At 50.5% G+C, this 21,195-nt stretch overlaps 1 protein-coding gene across 3 annotated transcripts; it reads left to right on the top strand.

Moving 5' to 3' along the window:
- Positions 1-19,665, top strand: PCID2 (PCI domain containing 2). 3 transcript variants are annotated; one of them, XM_082365852.1, is made up of 14 exons: positions 1-448; positions 6,044-6,133; positions 7,922-7,995; positions 9,058-9,125; positions 10,171-10,210; positions 11,436-11,490; positions 13,992-14,095; positions 14,400-14,475; positions 15,026-15,167; positions 16,759-16,859; positions 17,828-17,901; positions 18,035-18,160; positions 18,879-19,002; positions 19,270-19,665. In XM_082365852.1, the coding sequence occupies exons 1-14, from the start codon at positions 413-415 to the stop codon at positions 19,357-19,359; spliced, it is 1,200 nt and encodes a 399-aa protein (XP_082221978.1). In that variant the 5' UTR covers positions 1-412; the 3' UTR covers positions 19,360-19,665. The 3 variants fall into 3 exon arrangements, with proteins under 3 accessions (XP_082221978.1, XP_082221977.1, XP_082221979.1); XM_082365851.1 differs by having other exon boundaries at positions 6,020-6,133; XM_082365853.1 differs by lacking the exons at positions 1-448; positions 6,044-6,133; positions 9,058-9,125; positions 10,171-10,210; positions 11,436-11,490 and having other exon boundaries at positions 7,943-7,995.
- Positions 19,666-21,195: the final 1,530 nt, after the last annotated feature.

Below are 21,195 nucleotides of genomic sequence, written 5' to 3'. Positions count from 1 at the left end.
GGCACAACCGCCGCCCGACCCGGCCCGACCAGACCCGGCGCCGCAGGCCTCGGGAGCGCGCCAGACCCCGACCCGACCCAGCCCCGAGCTCGCGGGCGCCGCAGTCCGCGTCCGCCGCGGTCCGTGTGGAACCCGCAACAGTCGAGGGCCCGGCAGGCCCGGGCACCGGGGCGCCGACGAGGCGGCCTCGTGTGGGGGGCAGGGAGTCGCAGCGCAGCCCCCGACCTTCCTCAGCCCGGGCGCGCCGCCATGCCGACCCGGGGCTCGCACTCCCGCGCACACGCTGCCTCCGGAACCAACGTGCGCGGAAGGCGGGGCCGGCGACGCGGGGCCGGGACCGGACCGCGGCCCGGAAGTGACGCGACGGCGGCGACGGGGCGCGCAGATCCGCGGGGCGGCGGCGGGAGCGGCCATGGCGCACATCACCATCAACCAGTACCTGCAGCAGGTAACTTTCCTCGGCCAGCGGGCCGCCTGCCAGCTGTCCTCCGGCTGTCTTGGCCTGCGGGCCGGAGCGGGAGCCCGGGCGAGTCTGTCCACCGGCTGCGCTGGAGCCCCTGGCCGCGCTCTCAGTTTAGGGGCGTGTGGGGAGGGGGGACAAAGTGGTGGAAGTAACGGGGGGACAGAGCAAGTGGTCCGGCTGCGAGCCGGTCTGTGTTAGCGATCCGCTGCTTACATCCTTTGGGAAGTGTGTCTCTCAGGGTTTTGTCCATACAGCCTGTGAACGCAGCAGCACAGCGCAAACATAGGTAATTATGGATTCAAAGCTTGTAGTCTTTCCTCTGAGCTGTGCTAATTCGCAGAACTAGAACCGTGGTAATAGGGATGAGGAAAAGGGGGAGTGGGCTTTTTAGAATATCTGAAGGATACTTTACCAGGGCTTGGTGAATAAGGATGTGCCGTTGGGGGACGGGGAGGAGTCAAGAATGATTCCCAGGTTTCTAGTTGGGCAACAGATGAGCAGGACAGATTTGGAGGGAAAAACAAATGTAGTCTTGGACGTGTCGAGTTGGAGGTGTCTGTTGACAACCAGGCCAAGATATCTAGTTGTCAGTTGAATATAGTGTAACAAGATTGGAACCGTTAGTTGAGAAAGTTGGTTAAAACGGGAATCATGAAAAAACAGATACATGCTTTAATCTTAACTTAAAGCTTACAAATATACATTCGTTTGCAGTCTTCTGAATGAGGCCTAAGACCTTTTCTTTAAGGAAAAGTCCACCTTGGCCTTACCTTTGCAGAGTTAACATTTTTCAATATCAGTTTTTATTTAAAGTTGAACAAGTACGTAGACATTTGAGAACCAATGTGAATATAGAGTCTCTCCAGAATTTCATGCTTTTTTATAACTTTTATCTTCTGTATATTTGTATCTTTTGTATATTTCTAAATCTCTTACAGTTTTCTGGCCCACACCTAACCCCAGGGTTTGGGGGGAGGGGCACTGTGTGTGCCTTGAACAGTGTCTGAGCCACGCGATGTGCAGCACAGTGTGTGGGCTGGATAGATGCAGGCAGGTGGAGGGGCGTGAGGCCGAGTGATGTACCAGTGCTCGGACCTCCACGTTCTAGTGAGCAGTGAGCTAGAACTCGTGCTGGCCTGTGTCTCCGTTTCCTGTGCCTCTGTTTCTCCAGACTACCGCTCGGTCCTGTTCCCTGCCTTCCCAGAGGAGCACTCTGAGAATCTCCTGTAATTGTCTGTCTTCTCTGTTCCACCCCACGGGACAGCGGGGTGGCTGTGCGAAGACCAGGCACGATGAGTGCTTGGCGAAGGCTTACCGAGAGCCAGGCGCCGTGGTACCCGGCAGCGCGTCATCGCCACTGTTTCCCTAGGAGGTTGGTCCATTGCAAAAGCCCCATTTTACAGAGGATGTTAAGTGACTTTCCAAGGTCACTGGGCTAGTAAGTGGCACATTCAGACTGGGAGTCCTGTCCCCAGAGTCCACGCTGTGACACCAAGCTCACTACCTCTGTTAGCCCAAGCTTCAGCCACTTCCTGTCCGAGTCAGAACCTGCCTATTCCTTAGCTTCCAAAGTTTATTGTTGCTTGAATCTCAGTGACTCTGTCAGCTTGGACTTATTTCTCACCTTTGCAACATCCTCGGCCAGCAACCACCTGTGGGCAAGTCGTATGTCGTTCATTTCCCGTGGTCTCTGTGATAACTTCCATTAGCTGTTGGGTCTGGGATTTGATTTTACCCTCAGTAGCCCATGAGGTCTCTTGTTAGTTTCTTGGATGCTGGCAGAACACGTGCGATTCCTGGGTCAGAGACCAGGGACCTTATTACTCTGTGTGGCAAGCGGCACAGCATCACGTGCTGGTGTGGTTCCCTGGGCCCGAAGTCCCACAGGCGATGTGATGGGCCCAGAAGGGCGGCTGCACATGTACCTGAGAGAGACAGAACCTGGGGAATCTACCTGTCCTGTAGCAGGCAGTAAGCAAGTCTGGTTTTTGTCTAGGGTTGGGATGGGGGAGACATTATCTCATTTCTCAAGGTAACTCGTCACATGAACAGCCCTGAGTAACGGCCCTAGTGAAAGAGCCAGTGGTCAGAGTCTTGTAGTGTGGGACCCCCAGCACGAGGGCCCAGGAGGGCTGCCTCTGAATAGCTGGCCCGCGGCGACACCCCCTTTCTGCTCAGCACTCGAGTTTCAGCAGGCATTCCATTTAGTTTCTTTTTGAATTAATTTACCTTACATTTCCCCATATATTTTACTTTAAAGATTTGTTGTTCTCCTTAGAAAAAGATCAGTTTGCATGCTTCTCCCCGAGGTGGATCTCTCCATCACTTCTAGTATCTCTCTGAGGGCTGGTATTATTTTTTTTAGTGTCTTTTATTTCATTCTCTTGTCCATTACACAAACTCTTATTTCACACGGCAGGTTACTTTTTAAAAGCTGTGTCTACATTAAAATTTTTTTCCTCCAACTTTTTTTTCCTGAAAAATTTCAAACCTACAGGAAAGTTGAAAGAATAGAATGGAGAGGTGTGTACCCCTCACCCGGGCGTGTACCCACCGTGCTCGCTCATCCTTCCCTCTGGGCCCACACGCTTCTTCCCGGTGATCCCGTGGCCTTCACCTTCCTGAGTGTGCGCCTGAGACCTAGGCCGTCCACTGTGTAACTGCAGCGCCTTTGGTGCATCCGAGAAACTGAACATCAGCATTTTCCAGTGTAGAATCCGTAGTTTAATCCACACCCCCCCACCCCCAATCTTCTTTGGAACCTCTTTTTTGAAACCCAGGGTCCAGTCAGATCACATGGCATTGGGGTGCTTTGCCCTTTAGTCTTCTAGAAGAGTCCTCTTGCCTTTTGGGGAAGGGGGCTTTTATGACATTTAACCTTTCTTACGTGTCCAGGCCCAGTGACTTGTAAATGCCTCACCAGCTGCCTTTATTTGGCTATTCCTGATGATCAGATCCGGGTTCAGTCGGATCGTGTGGATTTCCCGCGGCCTCTCCCAGCGCTGGGGATGCTGACGGGACCACTTGGTTAAGGAGGCATCTGCCCATCAGATGACTCCGCCGTTGAGGTACCTTTCCGCATTGCGATTAACCTGTGGGCTGTTGGACGGACCCTGAAAACCACTGAGCGTCCTGTTCCCTACACCCTCCCACAAAATGGTTTTCCCAAGTCAGTTATTACGTTAGTGGTTGCCAAGTGGTGATTGCCTATCGTTCTTTCTACATTTACTAGCTAGTGTTTCAGCAGTTAAACAATGCTTTCCTCTATGCCCCTCTTTGTGAAAGCATCATTATAGATTACTTTTAATGCCTAGTTATAATCCAGTACCAATATTGGGAATGTTATTATTCTCTTTGAAGCTCGAATTGTCCCAGATTTGACCACTGGGAGTCCATTCAAACTGGTTTCTGTGGCTTTTTTTTTTTTTAACATCTTTATTGGAGTATAATTGCTTTACAATTGTGGGTTAGTTTCTGTTTTATAACAAAGTGAATCCGTTATACATATGTCCCCATTCTGTGGCTTTTTGACATGCCTCTGTCCTTCTTTGAGCCTTGCCTCGCTTTCTGGCACAATAATATATACTCCAGGCTCACCTAGTTCTTTCCCTGTCCCAGTGCTGGATTTGCCCTTTCCCCAGGGAGCTCTGGTTCCTCTTAGTGGGGAATAGAATTTAGAAAACAAACCTGAGTGCTAGGTGTGCCCATTGCTACTGCGGAGTCATTAATTCTATGCCTTTTCAGTGGCTGGAGCTAGAAAACATATTTTTAAAGGATTATGAGTTCACGAGTAGATGATCCCCCTGTGGACCAGCTTGGAACCTGGAGAATGCAAGGTGACCAGCAGCATCCCGGGAAGAGAATTTCCCCCTGGGAGCGCCCAGAGCTAGTGAGCTTCACTTGGTGAGGTCTGCAGTCCCTGGTCCAGGCCCACAGGTACTGCTCAACAGGCTGACCTGGGGTCCGGCCGCAGGGTCCAGTGCGGGTGTTAAGTGAAAGGGCCAAAGGTTCTGGGGCGTGACACATTAACGGTGACCAGAGCGGGTGACTGGCCTGCCTGTGATTCTACTGTCTGCCGAGCAGTGCATCAGTTCTTTAAGACTTGCCCATAGTCTGTCGCCAGCCTTCTGTTTTCCGTCACACCCCCGGTGACGGGAATGTCGTGGGCTTTATCAGCTTCTCGGAGGCAGGGGCGCTGATTTTGTGTATTTTGTGATTACTCATTATAATACATCAGCAAGTAAGCCTGCACGAATATCTTGTTTCTTGTTGTAAGGTAAATCCCCAGAAGTGGGATTGCTGGCTCAAAATATAAGCGCATATGTAGTCTGTTGAATAGTCAAGTGGCAAATCCTTTATTCTGTGAAATGCCTTAGAGACGGTGGTGAAACTTCCCCAGTCGATGCTGCGTGTGCAGCAGACGAGGAGCTGGGTCCTGGAGGTGGCCAGGCAGCATGGGCCTCCGTTCCTCCTGGCCGTCGGGTCACCGGGTGGGAGGGTCGCGTGCCTCACCGTTTCCCCAGGCAGCTGCACCCCTTCGCCCTCCCGCCAGCGGTGGCTGGGGTTCCAGGCGCTTTGTGTTCTCAGCAGCGCTCAGGGTGGTCGGCCTTTCAGTGTTAACCCTGCTGGTGGGCGGTGATGTGAGCACCTCTCGTGGGTGTGCATTCGTGTGTCCTCTCACGTCACCCCTGCATATACTTTCCGTACCTAATTTTCTGTGGATAAATGATGCTGTAGTACGTGCAGCTTTATGCTTGGCTTTGTCTTCACTTATATGGTTAGGATTTTTATGTCATTTTTTGATAAATATAAGTTTAAAATATCATTTGGTTTTCTATTTACAAAATTTCTGCTGTAACGCAGGCCTCCAGTATAGAAATATATAAAATAAAATTCTCCTCGGCCACCCCGGCTCCCACTCCACTGGCCAGGGGTCAGCTGGTGCGGCCTGGGGCCCCACATTTCTTCCTGTGCTTACACGTCATATCGATACTTAGTTTTTCTTTTTCTCCAAGATCAAGTTGTACAGTTTTTCTGCAACTGATTTTTTTGGAATTAACAGTAAGTATGTTGTGGACACTTTTCCATATTATTACAAGTAGATCTATTTGATTCTCTTTCACAACACTCAGGCGTCCTATTGTGTGACTGTGACATTTATTTGGTCATTGCCTTCCCATTTTTATTTTAAATTTAGGTTGAGTGGAAGTGCTTTGAATTTTGGACATATGTGATTTTCAAGCTCTTTTTTTCTTCTTCATAAGCTGTATAAGTGGATTTTCAAATGTTTGTTAGTATGACTGAGTAAAATTGAATAATTCACCTTCATTAATAAGCAAATAATAAACCGCTGGCTTTTTCTGCTTTTTCATTGTTTTTAACGGTAAGTCACCTGTTTGCCTCCAGGAGACCTCATTTTCAAATGCAGTGATTATTTGCTGGCTAAGGAGAGTACTGATTGTTATATTTTGACTCCTTTCAAAGTAGGGAAAGTTTAGGGGTGTGCAGCGTGCTGTCTAGGTTCCATTAGGACAGAGTGTTTTATTTTCCACTTAGCTCTTCTCTTTCCAAACGCTTCAGGTCTATGAAGCAATTGACACCAGAGACGGGTCATCCCTTGCAGAGCTGGTGTCTTTCAAGCACCCTCATGTTGCCAACCCACGGCTTCAGGTAGGTGTGGCGCTGCACGCACAGGCGTCTGAGAGGGCTACAGGGTCCCCACCTTCCTGAGAAAAGTCTAGACTTTGAGTAGGAAGGAAACCAATATTGCCACTCTTGTTTGAAAATTGCCAAGTTCCTTCACAGTTTATCTAATTCCAGTTCATTTATTGAGCATTAATTGAGCACCGTGTCTCAGAGTCTGTGCTGAGATCTGTGCTCGTTTTCCTGCATTTAATTCCCACACGACTCTCTGGGGTTCAGAGAAGTGCAGTAGCGGGGCCAGGTCATCCAAGGTCATCCAGCGGACAGGCAGTGGGCTCGGGCTCCGCCCAGGCCTGGCTGTCCCTGGAGCCCAAAGCCGTGTCCTGTTGCTGCCAGTGAGGTTTTGTTGGAGCACAGCCGCCTGCGTTCCGCGCTGGCTGCCGCAGAGGCACATGGGCCTGCAGAGCCTGCAGCATTTCCTGGCTGGCCGTTTATGTGAGCATCTGCCAGCCCCTGCTCTAAAATGTAAGCATTCTTGGTTCAGATGATAAATGCTCTCCAAGCTATAGCTTCTGTGGAAGATATTGTTGATATTTTGTAACACCCATTTCCTCGTTGATAGCCGTTACAATGTTGGAGTGTCCTATCAGGGACCTAAATCTTTCTTTCGAAAGGAAGTGCCCTGGGCTTCCCTTGTGGCGCAGTGGTTAAGAATCCGCCTGCCAATGCAGGGGACACAGGTTCAAGCCCTGGTCCGGGAAGATCCCACATGCTGCGGAGCAATGAAGCCCGTGTGCCACAACTCCTGAGTCTGCGCTCTAGAGCCCGCGAGCCACAACTACTGAGCCCACGTGCCATAGCTCCTGAAGCCCACATGCCTAGAGCCCGTGCTCCGCAGCAAGAGAAGCCACTGCAGTGAGAAGCCCACACACCACAACAAAGAGTAGCCCCCGCTCGCCGCAACTAGAGAAAGCCCACGCGCAGCAACGAAGACCCAACGCAGCCAAAAATAAATTAATTAAATTAAATTAAAAAAAAAGAAAGTGCTCGGAGTCCTGATGGGACTCGGGTTCAGCTTGCTGGCAGGTTGTCCCTGGTACACGTCTGCTCGCCCGTTTGTGACCTAAGACTGATTCCTTCGCTCCAGAACTCCACGTGCTTCCATGTGACAGCTGCCTCGCTGGGCCCGTTGTCTGCCTGATTGTTTCGTCAGGGGCTGTAAGGTGGTGATCCTTCCCATGCTGCCATTCTCCCTGTCTCATTATAGAGCTGTATCAGTGTGGATTCACTGAGTCCCTTTCTTTTAAATTCAGTGCACTGCATAGTCCGCTGTGATGCTCGTGTTACCAGAATTTGGCCACTGAGAGGCGAGGGCAAGTTCGAGGTGAATGTCTGCTGTCTCTCAGGACCCGGAGTGGGCAGTCCTGTCAGCAGGAAGTGAGCACGAGCGATTCCTGACCCCCCGACCCCCCTTCCCCCAGGCATTGTCTCCAGCTCCTTCGACCTCACACGAGGCACATAGTAGCTGCTTAATAAATAGATTAAGATGTATATGAACATGCCTAGAGTATTTCCTGGCCTGTGGTAGACAAAGCGAATTGTGTTCATCTCCTGCCCTGTACGTAGGTCGTGCTTGATAAATATGTGTGGAAGAAATGAACCTTTTTTTTTGAAGTGCTAAAGTGTGAAGAGTTACTATCAACTGTTAAGTGTAAATTCTTTTGAAACAAAGGTTTGTCTGAATCTCTTCCTACGTGTTGCATTCTTTCTGTCCCAGTTAATTTTATTTTTACCATTTTTCTTACGATCATTTAGATGGCCTCTCCAGAAGAGAAGTGTCAACAAGTTTTGGAACCCCCTTATGACGAAATGTTTGCAGCTCATTTAAGGTAATCCATGAGTGAGGAAGAAAAACAAGCATATCTGAAAATTGCTGAACTGACTAGGGGTTTTATTTACCATCATTTTATGCTTGAAGCAGTGAAAAATTTCCTTTGAAAAAGTAGAAAAGTGTGTTTGTAATTTCACTTTGGTAACACCTATGAAAATCTTGTGAAGTTTAAAATACTTAAAAAAAAATAAAATGAAATACTTTAGAATTTTAATAAATTTTTTATTCAGGGACCACGTATGTTTTCAAAAGTTAACATGAAATGGTAATCATGGATGTGTGTGTGTCTTCTGTGTAATGCTCTAAAAAGCATTTGATATTCATCCTACTGGCTGTGTAGTGGTCTTTTGTGCAGTAGGATGTGGCGCCCACTATCGACTTGGCGTTTTTCATGGAAACGCCCGGTTTTTAACCTCTTGGCCTTACTGGGAAAGAAACTGGAGCAGAGCAGAGCAGATGAAATTCTGCTTTTTATTCACATGTCATGTCTGCCGTTTTCACCTCTAAAGCCTCGATTCAGGCAAGCTCTAGGTCTTAAAGTGTGTGGTATTTGGTTGTCCTCGTGCCTGCCCTCTTCTCCGGCGTCTTGAGCGGGCTGGGGTGCGGGGGCAGGGCGGGGCAGACCTGCGGGGCCCCTGAGATCTCTGGAAAAGTTGGAGTGCTGCTGTGTTTCTTGTAGCAACTTCCTAGCTCTGTGCAGCATGGATGAGGCGCCAGATTTGGGGACGGACTGACTGAGAGTGACAATGCCAGCCGGGCGTCTGGGTAGAGTGTCCTTGCCCATTGATGCCCGAGAAGGGCCATTTGCGTGTTGTTAGTGGAACCTCTGCAGCTGGGCTTCTCATTCTGGGACTTGAAAGAACAGGCCCAGCATGTAGCGTGGGATTTCCTCTTGTACCCTGTGGTCTCTTGTGAGCCTCCTTGTAATCTGCTGGGTCGGTTGCGAGCAGGGCGTTTGTGCTGGGAGTGAGCAGTGCGGTCCGCGGGGTTCATGCCGGTTCTCAGCGAGGACGCGCACTTTCTGCCCCGCCGTCCTCAGTGTCCACCGCTTCCTTTCCAGGTGCACGTACGCGGCGGGGAACCACGACTTCATAGAGGCGTACAAGTGCCAGACCGTCATTGTCCAATATCTTTTGTCGTGTGCGTTACTGTTCAATGTCTGACAGATACAGCGGGTTACTTGGGGGCTAAGATCTTGAAACATCAGGCCAGTTTTAGTCACACCTTTAATTAGAAAGCAGGAGAAGCTCATTTAGCTCTTCCACTCAAGTACTTAAATTTAGCATGGCCTTCAGACTGGTGTCCAGTCACCTATATGGTAGGGAAGAACATTGGTTATGATTAAGGATTTTATTTAATTCTATTGTGAAGAATAATATTTTGTTGCCTTTCCAACATTCAGTATAGTTACAGGGATGGGTTAGTCCCCTTGGAGAAATAGAAGAACTTGCAGATCCGGGCACAGATGGAAGAGTGGACGCCACACACAGCATCATTGAATTGTGGTCACTGAGGGCCTTAATCAAGCCAATTCTGATTTAAATCATTTAAGTGATATCTTATGGCTAAGGCCCTGGTCAGTGAGTATTCTAGTATTGTTTATATGTATCTCCAGACTTCAGTTGCTTTTTTTTTTTTTGGCCAAGCCGCACAGCTTGTGGAACCCGGCAGTGAAGGTGCCGAGTCCTAACCACTGGACCGCCAGGGAATTCCCTTTAGTTGCCAATTTTTTAACCATCTTGCTTAATATACACAGAAGAGAATTGGTTACTGACCAGCCAAGTCTCCTTTGAATGCAGGAATTCTGTAGTCAATGAAATAAACTTGACACTACAGATTCTAAAGCACATTATATATAAGTTGTGATCATCTGGGCTCAGAGAAACCAAATAAAATGTGTGAAATTGCCACTTTTAAAAATCTTATAACAGTGTTTTTCTTACTTTGGGGAAAGTATGTATGAAATAAATGTATTTACTTATACCTAATGATACTCAGGCGTTTATAATGTGGGCTTATGTATTTTTTCCCTTCAAGAACCTGCTGCTGTTATACATAATCTTTTAAGTGGTGAGCTATAGCCCTTACAATTTAGAACTCTCGTTGTTCTTTAGTCTTTCAGTTGTAGCATGACTTGAACTTTTTATGTCGGACCTTCCTTAATATACTACATCATTCCTACGGGCATTTCAGGCCCACAAAGAAGAAAACTGGTAAGTACAAACAGAAACAGCTGGAAATTAGCAAATGACTTTTTTCTTTTTTCTTTTCTTTTATTTTTTTTTTTACTTTTATTTATTTATTTTTTTGGCTGTGTTGGGTCTTCGTTTCTGTGTGAGGGCTTTCTCTAGTTGCGGCAAGCAGGGGCCACTCTTCATCGCGGTGCACGGGCCTCTCACTGTTGCGGCCTCTCCCGTTGTGGAGCACAGGCTCCAGACGCACAGGCTCAGTAGTTGTGGCTCACAGGCCCAGCTGCTCCGCGGCATGTGGGATCTTCCCAGACCAGGGCTCGAACCCGTGTCCCCTGCATTGGCAGGCAGATTCTTAACCACTGCGCCACCAGGGAAGCCCCACTTTTTTCTTTTTTAAAAGCAGAAGTTTTAATTGTGTTTTCTGTGTTGGTATGTAATATTGTGTGTTGACGTGATAATATCAACACAGATAATGGAGTTTTAATAGTCAGTGTAAACTTAAATGGCAGGTGAGCCAGATTATTTGCAGTGTTTTTCTGTAAATATGAAGTATTTCAGCCATTCCATGCCCCCAAATATTTATTAAATATTACTTTTTCCCTTTAATTGTCAATTTTGAACTTACTTTTGGTTTTAAACTTGGATAAAAGATGTAGATCAATTACAGCTCATTTGGGATGATAGAATACATGATAACTGGGTTATTTTAAATTCCTTGGTAAACTATTTTATGATTTATTAAAAATCTTGGTAAATACTGAAATTTTGTTTATACTAAAATAACTGAAGGCTTGCAAATACCTTTTACTAAAAAAAAAAAAAAAAAAAAAACCCTTTTTAAGTGAAGATCTCTCTTACACATAAAATTAACACTGCCAGCTAGATTTTGAAAAGTCGTTTTATGGCATTGGTCTGTTACATACCTCGGGCCCTGTTAGGAGATCGTTGTGAACCACGTCTTGTTTTAGTGGAGCTGTTGGCTGGTGGTAGGGGCTGAGGGGAGGGAGAATTCCTGTCCCAGCGTAGGGGGAGGGTGCGGCCGGGGCTGGGCCCGTGGACTTCCTGCGTCTCCGTGCAGATGGGGAGGGGCTGCCGCCTGCCCGGGAGGAGGGGGAGGGAAAGCATAGCAGCCCCCGGGCGTGGGCTGGGGACCCCCGTTCTGGATGGTAGCCCTGGCGTCCCCACCTCTGGTATTGGAACCTCTGACCTCAGAGCTTCTTCAAATGTACTTGTTTTTGCCCCGTAGGGCTCTGCCTGTCATGTATGCAGTGGCACTTGACCTTCGAATATTTGCCAATAATGTAAGTTCAGTTTCTGTCACTGTTGTTTTAAACCCAAACTCGTTATCTATCTGTTGCTTAATTTCATGTCATTCTTTCCACAAATTTTGAGGAACACGTGGGGTCGGGTGAACCCGGCGTGGAGAGCAAGGGCACGGGCGTGGCTGGGCTCACGCATGAGGGACCGCGCTCTCGCCAGCTGCGGAGACGCGCCCCGTCCCCTCGCCCTGGTGTAGATTCAGGGAGTGCTGAGGGTTCTCTGGACCGAGGAGGGGTTTATGAGTCGATTTCCCCTTGGGGTCAGCATAAGCCATTTTGGGAGCAGCAGTTCTTAACGTTTTGGTCCTGACACCCCTTTACAGTTCTAAAAACTATTGATAGCTTCTGGTTCTGGACAAGACACGGTAGGCACGTGTTTCTCTCCCTCCTGCTGGGAGTTTTAAGGCCAGTGTGGCTCTGAGAGGTGGAGAGAAGAAGGGGCAGAGCAGCGAGTTCCCTGCGTTTGTTTCCTTCTCGTCTCCTGGGCGTCCTGGTTCGGTCTGGCGAAGCCTGAAACCCCGGGACACTGACAGGCAGAGACGACGCGGCTCCCTCCCCCCCACCCCACCTCTGGGGCGGGGAGCGTCCCAGCTGCCTCCGCCCGGGCCTGCAGGCCCAGCCCTGTCAGCAGTTGGTGGCGTGGTGTGAGCGCAGGCCTGGCTGAAACAAGAAGAGCCACAGTCTTACGACATCCCGGGCATCCAGGATATAATCGAGAGTCCCTTGTCATACCAGGAATCAGGACTCTTGGCCTTTGAGACTCTGAATGGGGGAGATAGTCAGCAAGCACCCGACACTGAGGATGGGATGGGGATTCCACCCCCGCCGCCATAAAACCCTGGGAGCAGGTGCGAACGCGCTTGAAGCAGGTGGAGACATCTCAGCAAAGACATGCAAGATATAAAGCAGCACCAAATGGAAATTTTAGAACTGAAAAATATAATAACTTAGATAGAAATTATTGAGGACCCCCAGAAGCTTCTGTTCGTATGGGTTATATCAATACTTACTGTATTAGAAATTTTAACTGGGAAAATTTTTAATATTGTTCACCTGAAATAATAAACCTTTTATGTGGTAACATAATTGACTTTCTAAATTTAAAAAAAAACTATTTTCAAAGTGAACAAAATGTACTAAAAAGTGGCATTTTTTTCCATTTTGATCTCTTTAATGTATGGCTCAACAGAAGCCGCTCGGGTTCTTATGTCTGCTTCTGAATTCACTCTTTGCAGTACCTTGTTTTGGTTGAATATATGAAGTGTGGCCTCACGTAGATGTACATGGAAGTGGGAGGACTGTTCTGGTAGCCTTTTCAGGTGATCGTAGATGCCCTTCTCTGAGCTACACCTTTTAAAACTACAAGAGTAGTTTTTTGTTTTTTGTTTTCTTAAATTAATTAATATATTTATTTATGGCTGTGTTGGGTCTAGGTTTCTGTGCGAGGGCTTTCTCTAGTTGCGGCAAGCGGGAGCCACTCTTCATCGCGGTGTGCGGGCCTCTCACTATCGTGGCCTCTCTTGTTGCGGAGCACAGGCTCCAGACGCGCAGGCTCAGTAATTGTGGCTCACGGGCCCAATTGCTCCGCGGCATGTGGGATCTTCCCAGACCAGGACTCGAACCCGTGTCCCCTGCATTGGCAGGCAGATTCTCAACCACTGCGCGACCAGAGAAGCCCAAGAGTAGTTTTTAAGGTGGTCAATACAAGTTTTCCAAAGTTCTAAGTTTGTCTTGAAAGTGCAAATGTCATCGGCAGCAGATAATGGTTAGTGTTTGCCTGGGAGTGACAGGCTTGCTTCATTCACTTTCCAGAGCCCCGCGCTGGCCAGTGGCCCACGCTGGCTGGCCAGGCTTTGAGGTTGTTTGTTCCACGGTCCAGCTTGCGGCCTCGACGGTGGCCCCAGTGCTTTTCCTTAAAAACAGACGTGCTGTAGGTGGACTTCCCACTTCATCACAAAGAACACTAAAAATACATGTATTCAACGACTAAGACTTACTAATGTTAATATTTACTGCATCCTCACTGACCCTCTAAAGTGAAGTTAGCTGTATTGTTTGGTTGATGGGAGGACGCGGGTGCGCGGGGTTCAGGACACAGTGGCCTCGAGTTCGGTTGGGGCCGCCAGGCAGGCGCCAGTCCCGTCCCTTGCCGTCCTCTGCACCATGCAAACGTCACGCGCGTGGGAGATGGGGCTTCGCGGCCAAGTAAGAAAAGGCTAGTTAGCGCATGGCACAGGCTCAAGGAGTCCGTGACCGACTTACAGGCTTGAATTGGTTGAAGAGCAGTTTGATTTGTGGAAGAGCTGGAACACGCTGTAGACGCCCCCGTTTTGGAAAACGTAGTAGCACAGGCTAGATGGTCTTGCCAGAACCTTTGGGGATGACCCTCAGCTGTACGTTTTTGCTTCTAGCTGTGCCGTGATCTTCTGTTTAATCGAGGCGTCTAGAGGAGATGAAAAGTAAAGGTTTTTATCTTCTATCAGGCAGATCAGCAGCTGGTAAAGAAAGGAAAGAGCAAAGTTGGGGACATGCTGGAGAAGGCGGCCGAGCTGCTGATGAGCTGCTTCCGCGTCTGCGCCAGCGACACGTGAGCGCCCCGCCCCCCCGCCCGGCGCTGGCCTTAGCCCCACGACTGCTGTTAGCTTTTGCTTCAAATAGTCCATTGTCTCATAAGGAAATAAGAGAAAAGAACCACCTCTTATGCTTCCGCACACATTTAGCACTTCTAAAGACGTCTTCTTTCGTGGCGTTGTAGTCTTCCGTGCACATGACTCGAGCCGTGGGGCTCTATCTTAAGACGCTAATTTGTTGCGGAAGCTGATTTTGCGTTGACACGTGACATCTTTACTTCCTGGGCAGCTTTAACATAAACGTAACCGTTCTCCCCGTAGCCGTGCGGGCATAGAGGACTCCAAGAAGTGGGGCATGCTGTTTCTGGTGAATCAGTTATTCAAGATCTATTTTAAGGTAAATGCTGTCAGAGCGCTGCGTCTCTTTGTTGGGTCTGCTTTCCGCCTGTCTTCCCGGACAGCCCTTCTGTTCAGTGTCAGCCGGCCTCCCGGGCATGGCCGGGAAGCGGTCCCCCCCAACGCCCCCCCCCCACCCACCCACCCCCGGCTGCGCACATAATCCTGGGAGCTGGCGTGCGCCCAGGGGCTGCCCGGCGCGAGGGCTGCTGTCAGCGCTTCACGCCCGTGGTCCTCTTTAGCCTCCGCCCGGCGAGGCGCGCGCTCGGCTCCAGGGGAAGGGAGGTGCCAGCGCCTCACGCCGGTGTCGGTGCGGGGACGGCCAGGCGAGGGGCGCGGGCGCGGGGCGCGGGGTCCCACCCCGTGCGGGGGCGCCCTCCGCGGTGGGCGTGGTCAGGCCGGGCGGCTGTGGTGCGAGGTTAGCATCCAGCCGTCGGTTCTGATGACGGGAATCCCACCGCAAGGAGGCGTGCACTTCGTGACCAGAAGCTTACGTCTGTCCTGCCTACTTATTTACAATGCTGTTCAGGGTAGACGGTTGCTCGTTACAGATCAACAAGCTCCACTTGTGTAAACCGCTCATCAGAGCCATCGACAGCTCCAACCTGAAGGACGACTACAGCACCGCCCAGCGGGTGACGTACAGGTACTACGTGGGGCGGAAGGCCATGTTCGACAGCGACTTCAAGCAAGGTGTGTCACTGCTTCTGAGCAGCTGGGGCTGGGTTCAGGGCACATGGTCACTGCCTCCTGTTACTGCTGAAGGTGGACCGCGGGTGTTGGCTGCGTCCAGGCTGCGTTTATTTTTGACACTACGTTGGTTCCACGAGGGAAAGTCCCACGGGAAGTTCCTCTCTCCGCGCCAGGTCTCTGAGACGGGCGCCAGCATGTCCTTTTCTGGGCACCGGTGTTGCGGCGCAGGCTACAGTTGGTGTTTCCCCATGGCCTCTGCTGGTCCCGTTGGCCCAGGACGTGGAGATCGGGCAGCGCGTAGCTCAGCTCCAGCCGCGGCGGACGAGCTTTGCGCTCGTGCCATCTTCGGCGCTTGTGGCCGTGTGTGGCGGATCGGTGCCGCGTCAGAGCTGCGCTTTCATGAAATCACGTTATGTGGCTTGTGTCATTAGCTTTCTCGAGAACGGGAAGCCACGTTTTTTGTTTCTGAACTTTTCGAGTAGCTGGCATGTGGTGGTCCGTTATGATTCTTCTCTCGTCCTCAGACCAGACTTTCTAAACTCACTTCTCCGACAGTTATTTGCACGCGAAGGCATGTGACTTCAGGCAACACACCAGACGTAAGGAGCACCTCCTCTCCATGTGTCAACGGCCATGGATGCTCCAATAACAAAAATAACAGCGCTCTCATAATAAGTGCTGTTTTTTTACTCTGTAGGGTTGTGTAGACCAACTTTTCATTTTCTTTCACAAAATTTTTAATACATCTACAGCTTTCGAAAGAGGGCTTTTCTTGGTTAGTTCCCCCATCTTTTTTTTTTCCTTTAAATATCAAGCATAAGAAGAGAAGCTTTTATTTCTTACTTTTTTAAAATAAATATATTTATTTATTTATTTTTTGGCCATGTTGGCTCTTTGTTGCTGTGCGCGGGCTTTCTCTAGCTGCAGAGACAGGGGGCTACTCTTCCCTGCGGTGTGCGGGCTTCTCATTGCGGTGGCTTCTCTTGTTGCGGAGCACGGGCTCTAGAGTGCAGGCTCAGTAGTTGTGGCTCGCGGGCTCAGTAGTTGTGGCGCACAGGCTGAGTTGCTCCACGGCATGTGAGATCTTCCTGGACCAGGGCTCGAACCCCTGTCCCCTGCGTTGGCAGGCAGATTCTTAACCACCGCACCACAGGGTAAGTCCAAGAAGAGAAGCTTTTAAATTACAGTTTACCCCTGAACAACAAGGGGGTTAAGCCCCGTGTGACTCACAGTCAGCCCTGTGCCCACGGTTCCTCCACATCCACGGATCAGCCAGCCACAGACCACGTGGTAACATAGTGTTTACTGTTGCAAGTACCCGTGTACAGGTGGACCCGCACAGCTCAGACTGCCTTGTTCAGGGGTCACCTGTACTCTCAGCTGAAGTCTCTGAAGGTATTGCTGTGCTTTTCCTCTGAATATGCACTGAGTGGTATTTTTGAATACCTGACACAGCAGGAAATTATTTGTTAAACGTTGACGGTAGATATTTGCAGTTCCTGAAACCTTTCGGGCCTTCATGTAAGGGTGGGTGGTAGCATCAGGCACAGGGTGGGGACCGTGGTGACCATGTCTGTGGCTGACTCTGCAGCTGAGGAGTACCTGTCCTTTGCTTTTGAGCACTGCCACCGTTTGAGCCAGAAGAACAAAAGGATGGTCCTCATTTATCTACTTCCTGTGAAGATGCTCCTGGTAAGTGATCTCACCAGCTCTCACGGGTCCTGTTGTCTACAGGAAGTGGGCAGATGTTCTACAGCGCAGCCAGTGGTGTGTGATGGGTCACAGTCTGAGCTGCACATGAGCATACCCCAAAAATTGAGGAGGAGTGAGCCTTGGGTGTGACCCGAACTACTCTTTCCGTGACTGGCACTTCCAGATCCTTCTGGAAAGGCTTGCCTGTGTTTCCTTTCTCTTGAAGTTCCCTAACTCAAAAGTTTAACATGTATAAGACAAGTAAAATAAGTGCATATTATTTTTGTTTCCCCTAAAAAATCTAAATTTATAGAAATGGATTAACCAAGAAAGAAAAAGGTCATTCCAGCCTGTCTGTAGGTATCTTACTTGGTCACTGAAAATTATTTTTGATATTTGTAAAGAAATGACAAATAGCTACCAAGTTATTTGACTAAAACATTCTCAAAGTAATAGATAGAGCTTCCTTTCCTCCCATTTAAAAATTTTTAAAAATTATCAAAACAACACACACATACTTACCTAGTTCAGGGCGACTTGTAGTGGGAAAGAGACAGTGTCACACCTCCCTCCCCACTGCTAACCCGACTTCACGGGAACAACCAGTTTTAGATTTTTCAGCTGGTTCTTCTGGAAGCTGTTTCTGAATTCCTAAATTGTAGCCTAGTACTGCTTCAGGTGTCACTGCCTCCTATGAGACAGTAATGAGAAGGTCGAGGTCAAGGTCAGATGTCACTGATGACAAAACCATGTTTTGGCTAGGTTTTCTGATTTCCAGAGCAGCGTTGTTTTTTTGTTTTTTTTTTTCCAGTAGACTAGGATGCTTTCAGTTCTTGTTCAGCGACTTAGGAAGAAAGCCTAAGAAACGCAGGTTGCAAGTTTTTAAAACTTATTTCCTTGATAAGAGTTTTATCAAAGACAATTTGGTTAAAAGTGAAAGGGTCCTTATTCTGGAAATTTACTCTTAGGGTCACATGCCAACCATTGAGCTCCTGAGGAAGTACCATCTCATGCAGTTTGCGGAGGTGACCAAAGCTGTGAGGTAGAGTATTTTTCCTTTTCCATTTGAGACCTCTTAGAAGATAAAATCAGCACAGACGTCCTCATGTTGTGAGGGAACACTCTCGTCCTGGACGTTGTTCTGACTGTGTCTGTGCATCTGTCCCACCGCCCAGCGAAGGCAACCTCCTCCTCCTGAACGAGGCTCTGGCCAAGCACGAGACCTTCTTCATCCGGTGCGGCATTTTCCTCATCCTCGAGAAGCTGAAGATTATCACCTACAGGAATCTTTTTAAGAAAGTGTAAGCAGAGTCCTTTCTTTTTCATTCTGTGGGATAAAATCCATCTTCCGCAGCCCACGCACTGCCCTGGGCCCTGGCGCCACGGCTGCACGGGTGAGGGAGCGGAGGTCTGCCCGCCCTTGCGGGAGGAATAACTCGGGTTGCGGTGAAGACCTTGTAACAGACGTTTTAGCGCCAGCCCTGAGAACCAAGCGTTTCCCATTTTGCCGGGAGTGTGGGACCCGTTGCCCGTGTCCTCTATTGGTGACCCACTGACCCTCCCCACCACCCCTGTCCGTCAGAGGTTGTTCTTTTCTTCCGTGTCACTCTGGAAGTTGACTCTTCTCTGAGGCCTGGTCCCAGCAGGTTCTCGGTTAAACTTCAGTCAAAGTCAGACTTTTTCTGGCTGTGAGGAATATATCAAAATTAGCAAGGACCCCAGTTCATCACACCTGAGACACTGTCCATCGTAAGGTGCTTCTCGATTTTAAGGATGTTAAAATGTGAGAACACGTGCATCTGAGATTCAAGCAAATATTCAGTAAACGTAAAGTATATTTGTACTAGTGGCTTTTTAAAACTGGAAAGTCAGAATGAAAAGCTCTTATTTTTCAAGTGTATCTGGCAAGTGGGAGATGCTTTGTTCCTTTTGAACAGAGGTTTCTCAGCAGACGTTTCTCCTACTGACTCCGTCCTCACATCCCGTCCCTGATGAGCGTGAGCTCTGTCCCTCTTCCAGGTACCTGTTGCTCAAGACACACCAGCTGTCTCTGGATGCGTTCCTGGTCGCCTTGAAGTTCATGCAGGTGGAGGACGTGGACATCGCCGAGGTCCAGTGCATCCTGGCCAACCTGATCTACGTGGTGTGTGGCCGCGCCTCCCCTGGGCCCCGTCTTCGCCGGGAGCTCTGACGCCTTCCTTGTTCCCGGAGGGCTCTGTGCGGGCGGGGTGGGTGCACACGGCACGTATTTCTCTGTTCCCCTGCGCGTGTTCGTTCGTTGTCCTCCCAGGGAGCTGACTGCACGGTGACTGGGGGGGATACTTGTGCCACAGCACCAGGTCCTTCACCCCCGCGGGCTTGACGAGACCCAGGCCCAGAAACATACGCCGCCTCTGCTCTTCTCCCACAGGGTCACATTAAAGGCTACATCTCGCACCAGCACCAGAAGCTGGTTGTCAGCAAGCAGAACCCGTTCCCCCCGCTGTCCACGGTGTGCTGACCCCGCCCCCGGCCCCGAGGACAGGGAGCGCGCGGTCCTGGTTTCCGCAGCTGGAGTCTCTCGGGTCTTTTCCTGCGGATGCTGAGACCTCAGTGTCTCCGACATCTCGGCTGACGAATATGCACCTCACAAAGGCCTGGAATCCCCTTCTCAGCGCAGCCGGCTCCGCTGGCCCTGGGGTGCTGGTGACACTCACGCGAGGGGCACGGTCTCCGAGGCAGCTACTGTTTACTTCTCGTGAGTGTTGTTCGTGAAGGCATCTTTTAACTCTTTCTATAAAAAAAGGTGATCTGAATTTATACAAAAGTGTATTCGATCTGAATTTATACAAAAAGGCGTATTCGATCTGAATTTATACAAAAAGGCGTATTCTTTACCATATCTTCTGGGATACGTCTATTTTTATGTTACATTTGAACATTTTGTGTGATCAAAATGCTGGGTTGACTTAATGCTTCTTTTTACAAGCTGAATTTACTTTGATTTAAATTTTCCAGGTGTCATAGCTGTTTTTTCAGAGTATGCGTATTTCCTCTGTCTGTGCAAAACTTACTAAAGAAGGAAATGTCATGGGCTATAGTTGCTCATCGCTGCAAAGGCACCAGACCTGGAGGCTGCTTGTGCCCTTTGCGCGGAGAAGAGCCACTGTGGGACGTGGACACACACACACACACACACACCCCGCCGAGGCCTCCCATCTGGCCCCCCGCGTCAGCTGCTCCGGCTGCCAGCCCGACTGTCCCGCTTGTGGGACGTGGAGACACACACACACACACACACACACACACACACACACACACACCCCGCCGAGGCCTCCCATCTGGCCCCCTGCGTCAGCTGCTCCGGCTGCCAGCCCGACTGTCCCGCCTGTGGGACGTGGAGGCACACACACACACACACACACACACACACACACCCCGCCGAGGCCTCCCATCTGGCCCCCCGTGTCAGCTGCTCCGGCTGCCAGCCCGACTGTCCCGCTTGTGGGACGTGGAGACACACACACACACACACACACACACACACACCCCGCCGAGGCCTCCCATCTGGCCCCCTGCGTCAGCTGCTCCGGCTGCCAGCCCGACTGTCCCGCTTGTGGGACGTGGAGACACACACACACACACACACACACACACACACACACCCCGCCGAGGCCTCCCATCTGGCCCCCCGCGTCAGCTGCTCCGGCTGCCAGCCCGACTGTCCCGCTTGTGGGACGTGGAGACACACACACACACACACACACACACACACACACCCCGCCGAGGCCTCCCATCTGGCCCCCCGCGTCAGCTGCTCCGGCTGCCAGCCCGACTGTCCCGCTTGTGGGACGTGGAGACACACACACACACACACACACACACACCCCCCGCCGAGGCCTCCCATCTGGCCCCCCGTGTCAGCTGCTCCGGCTGCCAGCCCGACTGTCCCGCCTGTGGGACGTGGAGACACACACACACACACACACACACACCCCGCCGAGGCCTCCCATCTGGCCCCCCGCGTCAGCTGCTCCGGCTGCCAGCCCGACTGTCCCGCTTGTGGGACGTGGAGGCGCACACACACACACACACACACACACACACACACACACACACCCCGCCGAGGCCTCCCATCTGGCCCCCCCCGTGTCAGCTGCTCCGGCTGCCAGCCCGACTGTCCCGCTTGTGGGACGTGGAGGCGCGCGCACACACACACACACACACACACACACACACACACACACACACACACACCCCGCCGAGGCCTCCCATCTGGCCCCCCGTGTCAGCTGCTCCGGCTGCCAGCCCGACTGTCCCGCTTGTGGGACGTGGAGGCGCGCGCACACACACACAC

Source organism: Balaenoptera borealis, assembly GCF_965194805.1.
Source record: "Balaenoptera borealis genome assembly, chromosome: 18".
NCBI classification, from domain to species: domain Eukaryota; kingdom Metazoa; phylum Chordata; class Mammalia; order Artiodactyla; family Balaenopteridae; genus Balaenoptera; species Balaenoptera borealis.
This window is presented reverse-complemented; position numbering and strand designations above follow the sequence as displayed.